The sequence below is a fragment of the Morone saxatilis genome, unplaced genomic scaffold (assembly GCF_004916995.1).
Source record: "Morone saxatilis isolate NCDOM2014 unplaced genomic scaffold, NCSU_SB_2.0 Contig22, whole genome shotgun sequence".
NCBI lineage: Eukaryota > Metazoa > Chordata > Actinopteri > Moronidae > Morone > Morone saxatilis.
This window is the reverse complement of record NW_023339785.1, coordinates 24,792,241-24,800,218: the sequence shown is the minus strand read 5'-3', so window position 1 is coordinate 24,800,218 and position 7,978 is coordinate 24,792,241. Positions and strand designations below refer to the sequence as shown.

Here is a 7,978-nt window from a genome sequence, read left to right as displayed (position 1 = left end):
TTTGGCTTCACAATCATCCATCCAGTTACACACACACACACACACACACACACACACACACACACCTCAACCCGACTCCAGCCTTCAGGCAGTCTGAGTAAGTCATCATACAGGGGACTGAAAAAGCAGAGAGGCTGCTGGGAAAATGTAAGGGAAGCCGGTCTATGTGTGTGTTGGCGGGGTAGGTGGGTGGGTGGGGGGAGGGCTCTTACTCTCTACTCTCTAATGGACTTCACTTCAGATTAATCTCAAAGCCTGCAGGGGGCTACTTAATTACCCCAACACTAACTGTAAGCACATGTTGAAATAAATGTGATCACACGTTTTAGATGGAGGTAAATTACATTTAAATGAGAGCCAGCAGCGGTGCATTAGCCTTAATGTTTAAGATACAGTGGAGAATGTAAATAAGAAGGCATTAAAAAACCATCATGCAGATTTAGTTAAATCATTAATGCAGTGTAAATGGAGATATTTGTCAGATCAAGTTGCAGTGAAGTTCACAACCATAAGTTTAAGCCTTGTGACATGAAACTGAACAAACTGAGCACTCATTAACACTCAATAAATAATGTTTGTTATAAAATACATTTCAAGTTAGCACTGCATTTGAGTTCACTCCAGAAACCCCTCTTTCTTATCTTGTAAAAGTCATCAAGTGATGAAGATTATTTGTGTACTTTTACCAAACAGTGTTTACCACAAAAACACTAATACACAACACATAATATCTATATGATGGAAATTGAACCCTACACTCCTTTACTTCAGTGAGAATAAATGTAAAATGAATGCAAGTCTGAATCAAGTTTATGTAACTCAATGACATCCACATTAGAACCAATAAACAAAGTTATTAGACTAATTATTTATAAGTTAACTTATAGGTACGACTGAATAAGAATGAATGTTTGTTACTGTGATTGTGGAAAAGAAGTAGATAACAGCAACTCACCTGCACTTCTGGGGAAGCGGAGGAAAGCTCAATGGAGTCTCCAAACGCAGCCATTGACAGTCGAACAAGGTTTCGAAGCATCTGCCGATGTTCTGCATCGTTCCTGCCTCGTCCCTCTGAGTTCTTCGGCCTCCTGAGAGTCGCCTGGGATGATGAACACAGTGGCTCTGCCTCCTTCCTTTCAGCGTGAGTCTGGCGCTTCAGAGTACTCGAATGTGAAACTGAAGAGGATGATGAAGGGTTCCTGGCTTTCCGGAGAGTCTGGTATGATGTGGCGGGTGTCAGAGGCAAAGTGCCATCGAGTTCAATGTTTCCAGGTTTCCGAAGCGTTCTGCAGTGGTTGGTGATAGGTTGAGTGGCATCCACTTCTGGGTAACCTTGGGAATGGAAACTCGTGTTCATGGCAGATGGCGTTAAGGTGTACTGTCTCTCAGTTTGTTGATCTTCTAACATCGTTGGAGATGGAGCCAGTGGCTGGGCTTCACTATCATCCTCAGAAGGCTCCTCCTTTCGCCCTCTGATGACGGGAATTAGCTGGATGTCAGACTTCCTGATGTTCTTCTGTGGGCGCCGTGGGTGGCGGGTATAGGTTGATTCGGCCTGTCTGCAGTTGTAAGCCCGGTTGTCTCGTTTGTCTGGGCGGCAGAATGTTGTCACCAAAGCGACGGCCAACAGAAGCAGCAGGCAGGTGGCACCCAGGCAGATTGCCATCATCATGGTGAAGCTGAGCTGTCCACGGTTACCAGGTGACGAGTTCTTCAGATGGTCTTTGAGATTGATGAAAGTTACCTCCAGAGTCGCCTTGGTGGCCAGGCTTGGACTGCCCATGTCAGATACCACAATGTCCACATTAAAGGTTTTCCCAATTAGCGCAGTAGCGTTAGTGGTGTTAACAAACAGCTGGCCTGTAGCCTGATCCAACCAGAACAGTCCATTGGGGTTCCCGTCAGTGATGAGGTAGCTGAGTCGTCCGTTCAGCCCAGAGTCTGGATCTTCAGCCTTTATGGTGGATGCAAGGAATCCAACCAGTCCCTCTCTGACTGAGTGATTGATCGGCAAAGTGGTGGATTCCTCTTCAGTGTCATTTCCCAACTCGGTCACAATCTCCCCCTTGTCTGCATTGACAGGTACACTTAGAGAAGCCACACCTTTTCTGGGTTTCGGCTCCTTGATGATCGGGTGGTTGTCGTTCACATCCTGGATGTCAATTTGCACAGTGGCCGTGCTTGTGAGAGGCGGATGACCCTGGTCAACTGCCTCCACGATAAAAGAGTAGGTGTTGGATTCCTCGTAGTCCAGGGGACGCTGGACGCTTATGATACCACTGGTCTGGTGGATGGAGAAAGCACCTGTATTATTTTCACCTTCATCAAGGTTGCGTATGAAGTAGGACACTCTTCCACTGAGCTCCAGGTCAACATCGTGAGCTTCAACTTTGATAGCATTGTAGCCTGCAATGTTGTTCTCTTTGAAGGATGTCTCATAGACAGACGTGGAGAACACAGGAGCATTGTCATTCTCATCCAGAACACGGACAAGCAGTTTTTTAATACAAAACAGTGGGGGGTCTCCATAATCCTGGGCTATGACCGTGATGTCATACTCCATTACCCTCTCTCGATCCAGGCTGCCAGTAGTAACAATTATGTAATTGTCACCTTGGATATGTTTGAGGCGGAAGGGGCCAGATCCTTTCTGAATTTGTGCTTTCACTTTGCCATTTTCTCCTGAATCTGCATCAGACACCATCACCAGAGCAAGGAAAGTGTCCTCTGTTGCTCCTTCCAGCACAGTTGCCACAGGTGAGTTGGGTGGAGTCCAGGTCATGTGTATCCTCGGTGCGTTATCGTTTACATCTTTAAGCTTGACGTGTAGTTTGCAGTGCGTGGGGATTGCATTGGGCCCGCGATCACGGGCCTGTATGATTACTTCATAAGAAGACTGAGCCTCGTAGTCCAGAGGTGCTTTGAGACTCACAGCTCCAGTTTGTGGATCCACAAAGAAGAGCTTCTGAACCTCTGGATGTGTGTGCTTACTGAGCGAATATTCCACCTCCCCATTGGCACCCTGGTCTGGGTCAGTGGCCTTGAGGTTGATGATGGTTGTCCCACGGGCTGTATTCTCAGGTAGCTCAACAGTGGGAGTGCTGTCCTCAAATGTGGGGCTGTTATCATTTGAGTCCTGAATATTTACACGGACTAATGTGCTCCCAGACCTGGGGGGGTTCCCTTTATCCCATGCCACCAAGGTAAGGTCAAATGAGGCCTGAACCTCTCTGTCCAATTCTTTGATCACCACCAGCTCTGCCTGTTTTGTCCCACCTGGAGCGACTGTCACATCAAGAGCGAAGTGTTGGTTGACAGACAGCGAGTAGGTCTGGAGGCCATTAGGACCTGCATCAGGATCCACCGCCCGGTCCAAAGGGATTCGCATCCTGAGGCCAGCTGTCTCTGAGATCTCTACTTCCTGCACCGTGCTGGGGAAACTGGGACTGTGGTCATTCTGGTCCATCACCTCCACACGAACCCGCAGGCAGTTGACAGCACCACTTTTCCTGTAGAGGACGCTGAAGGCCACCTCGCACAGGTCCGACCCGCGGCACAGCTCCTCCCTGTCCAGCCGGCCTTGGGTGGAGACGACTCCATCTCGAGTGCTGACGGCGAAGGGAAGGGCTTTTTCGTGCTCCACCACCTGGAAATCCTCCAAAGGGCCGCCTTCGTCTCTCTGCCGGAGGTCGTCCACCAGACGGCCGACCCGGGTTCCTGCCGGCTGCTCCTCCCAAACCCGGTACTGGATAGTTATTGATGATGGCTCAGAGGATCGAGCGTCAGAGCAAAGACTCACAAGCAAAAGCAGAGCCAGCAGCATAATGATGTGAAGTAATGTCCAACCTAGTGGCTAAATAGACATTTCTATGAATCGCTATAAAGAAAAACTAAACTTTTTACTATAAAATTACTTTAAAAATGTCTTCTCTTGAAATAGAACTGAAACATATCCCGTCTATCTGTACAAAACATTATATAAAATTATGATCAAACCCAATTTTTCTTCAAAGTAATTTACAATTTCTTCTCACAAAACAAACAACCACAACCAAGCCAGTGAGGAAAACTGTTGGTTTCGTAAAGCAAATACCAAGAAAAAACAAATAAACCTCCAGTCTGGTCAGGAGACGATTATAGAAGCCTGTAATTAAGATATCATCCTCTCTCTGTTCATACACTACCACTCTCTCTCTCTGCCTGCTGTTGTTACTCACTCATACAGCTGCTGGCGCCCAGCCTCTCACTTCATCCTCCTCAACTCAGGAAAGTTTTGCTCCAACTGAGAAAGTTTGGATGTAGGCTTCCACATGCTAGCGGAGCCCCGGCCAATCCAAAGGGAGTAGGAGGGTCATATGCAAATGTGTACAGACTCAACACAAAGAAAAGCCCTCCTGCCCTGAGGAAACTCGCCACAACTCTGGAGTGCTTTTAAAGAAACATGACACCGCCTCTCCGTCACTTAAAGCTTTTCTCCCCCCTTTCAGTCTGCATAAACTCCTCACAACCTGCAGTCTTGGCCCTTAAATCATTTTGAAAATTTGCGTTAAATTAACTCCTAGTGGGACCAAAGTCCACAGCAGAACATATATATGATCTGGGCTTCTGACAGCAGAAATACAACTACAGATAGGCTGTCATCGTAAATATGGCGACAGTTTCAGAGCTGTCTGTCATCAGTAGCACTCTGCTTTGCATTAAACTCTTTGTTGAAGCAGACAAGCTTTTTGCTAAGAATATAAAGAGTAAGTTATTTAATCCAAAGTTTGATGTATCCGCAGTGAAGGACGTCCAACACAATGGCAGATTTCTCTTCTTTGAACTAACAGTTGTTTTTGTTGTATGTCCTTGGAAATGAACAAGATGATGTGGTTGTTTTCACTCAGGAAAAACAATCCTTGAAGATTCAACCAGCTATGAAGTGAATGCTGAAAATTCAGAAGTGAGTCCTCAATGTGACAAAACCCACATTCCAGCTTTTAACCCAAATATAATTATGAAGGGTTAGAGCGTTCATCTCCAACCACGTCAAAACATTTGCAGCAGATCGTGGCGGGAGCTCATTTCAGTCATTCCTTTGCTTTTAAAGGTTTGTACATTAGTGAAAAGAGTTGTAATTCCTGTCTATCAAGTATCAAACGTGATTAATTCCTGACTCTATTAAGTCAGAACAATTGATTTGCTATAAGTAAGAGTTTGTGAAGTTTTGTGTTCTTTTTATGTAGGCTTATGATTAAAACTCTAAGATATTGTACTGGGCTTAAATACACAACACAGGCTGTGATTAATTAACTAATATTGACAATGATTTATTGTAAATAGGATCAACTGATGTTTTAAAGGGAAAACCAGATTTATTTTAAGAAGCGGAGTTAACAGTTGGAACTCAGGAGACATCTGAGTGGAAGTTTGCCAACTTGAGCAAATACTAATACTCTCAAAGTCCTTACAAAGACTAGAAAATATTCTATGATACAGTTTTGGTGTAAATATATATGTATTTCTGTCTCTTCTCTGGCAAAAAAGCTGATTTGGTTGGATTAGAAACCTGCAGACACCAAGTTAAAACCATTAAAACCAGTTAGAGCTCAACAGCTGCAGATCCACTGAGCTGAACGTCTTCCCAGCATGCACAGCGGTTATTTTTCATTCGGTCCCCACAAATGTCTTGCAGGCTGAGAGAGAATCAGGCCGAGGAAGGTTCAAGCGTATCACTTTCCTCTCGGCTCAGAGGGAGGGGGACTGTTTAAATCATAAAGACATCAGCACTGTCATCTGCCAATGAAACTACCACGGGACGGAGAGATGGATGATGACTGAAGAGATAACAGAAGCATGACAGCACTAACGGGGGTGGGAGTTCAGTTCCTAAATATGTGAGAGAGGAAAAATCCAGAGTGTTAAAATCCATTTACAGTTTGTGCACAGAGTGAAAAACCAAAATGTGACATAAAAATCTAATTAAACAGAAAAGCAAACACTGATGTATGCGGGGGGGGGGGGGGGCCCCGGGGTTCATCGGTGGGGGGGGGGTACCCTGGGGGAACAAAGTGTCCCTATAGTTCCCCTATTATCTTTCTCATGTCAGCTGTCAAATAAAGTCATAAAATGCATCCATAATAAGACAAAAAACAGTAAATGGGTTAAAAAGATGAGAGAGAAAGTGACTAAATATACATACAACATCACAGCAAGATAATTGTAACTATTACATACAGTCATTATTAGAAATATCAGTTCTCCCCACTTTAGAGTTGGTGTGAGAAGCTTTTAAAGTTATATCATCATTGATCACTTTAAATTCAATTTAAGTGTTGTGTACTGCCTTGTAGACTGAATGATAAGAAATGAATGCTGACTGTTAATGACTGTCAATAATAATAATAATAATAAACTTTATTCAGATAGCACTTTCCAAAAACAAGATTACAAAGAGCTTTACAGACATAAAAAAGAGATAAATATAGACATATATACAGCGCGATTACACATTAGATTAGAGAACAGATTAAAGAAAATGAATAAAAATCTGTAAAAATAAATAAATAAAACCAACTGAAAAAGCATTTTTTAAAATTATAATTACACTATTTTAACTACCTCTTGATCTAGAAATATTTTAAATCGCCTTTTAACTTTCTGTGATGTCGGCAGGCGGCTGCTCAGGAGCCCCAAACGTGAGGCATCCAGGCAGAGCAGAGGTCAACCAATGAGATTAGATTATCAGCAAAACAAACACCATAAACCTCCTGTCTGCGGCCAATCAACAGGCACTGTGTGTGTGTAAGTGTATGTGTGTGTGTGTGTGTGTGTGTGTGAGAGATTCCCAGCTGAATAAGTCACAGGAAGAGAATGCTTCTGCAGACACACTCAGGAACACGTCTGCTTCCAATGAATTCACCACCTGTATGAAGGTTCGTGTTCGTCAACGCGATTAATCTTTCGTGACGTTCTTCACTTCAAAAAGACTTTTCTAAATTCTACATTTTTTTTTTTTTTTTTTGCTGCTGGAAATGTATGAATGAGACGCTACCGTTTTCTGCAGGAAGTGAAAACTACTGAATGAAGAACATCTGCAACAGCTGCAATGATTTAGGAAAAGTTTGTGATTAAGGTGAATAATGTTTTACAGCGTAACCTGCGAGCATTGTTTATCCCTCTCTCTTCCGGAAAACTCCCTGAACTGTACTGCGTCCCTTGACTTCGACTTTCTTCGTCACCAGTTCAGTTTATAATATTAAGTCATACAAGAAGAAGCAGTCACAGTGATGCCTGGATGTGCTGCAGCTTGTGTGGACCAGCCAACCATATTCCATATTAGACCATTCTGCAAAGCCCCCAGGTTACAGGTTCAGTTTTACGTCCATTGCCAGCATGCTGTATTATGCAAAGTGTTGTAAGCTCCAATGATTTTATTGTATAACTCAGTTTTTTTTAGTTCAATATTAGTGTCAGATACAGCTTTAAAGGTCCAGTGTGTTTAGGAAGATCGGGTTTTGGGTTAAAATAAAAATGTTAGTTAAGTTACATAACGTAACTTAAAGAAGTCATACTCAGCTATGACGCTAGAAGGAAACCTACAGTCTGAAGTGCAGTTGACGCTTTCTTTAACTTTGTCAGATGATTTGTGGTTGTCATGAGCTCAGGTACACACAGGTAACTTGTCGATGACGGTTCAAGGCTCTTTGTGACCGAGTCATTGGATCTTACTGTGTGTATCTTCTCTTCAGCATACAGGTATGTCATTGCTATAGTCGTTGGTGTGCATTCAGCAGAGAAGCTCTTGTTGATAAGGGAAAGATCACGGTTATGGTTAATAAAGACATGAACAGCGAAGGGAACACTGCTTTCTGCGTTGGAATCCGCACTGAATGTGAATCATGAGCAGCAGAATTGTCCAATAAATCCGAGCTCACCACCCTCCCGTCCTATGGATGACAACTTATTGTAGCTTCACCTGAGTGTGTGTGTGTGTGTG

At 43.6% G+C, this 7,978-nt stretch overlaps 2 protein-coding genes across 3 annotated transcripts in view; both read right to left on the bottom strand.

Moving 5' to 3' along the window:
* The window catches only part of pcdh12 (protocadherin 12), a 17,103-nt gene extending 12,826 nt beyond the window's left edge, over window positions 1-4,277 (bottom strand). Inside the window, exons 1-2 of one of the 2 annotated variants that reach the window (XM_035669344.1) lie at window positions 4,218-4,277; window positions 956-3,853 (exon numbers count right to left, since the gene is read on the bottom strand). In XM_035669344.1, the coding sequence (XP_035525237.1) occupies window positions 956-3,823 (2,868 nt within the window). In that variant the 5' untranslated portion in view covers window positions 3,824-3,853; window positions 4,218-4,277. Of the gene's footprint in view, window positions 1-955 lie in introns of both variants that reach the window. The other variant, XM_035669343.1, reaches the window with a different exon arrangement.
* The window catches only part of gm2a (GM2 ganglioside activator), a 22,375-nt gene continuing 14,424 nt past the window's right edge, over window positions 28-7,978 (bottom strand). Inside the window, exon 5 of the transcript XR_004796980.1 lies at window positions 28-65. The gene's annotated coding sequence lies outside the window, so the exon portion shown is untranslated. The remainder of the gene's footprint in view (window positions 66-7,978) is intronic.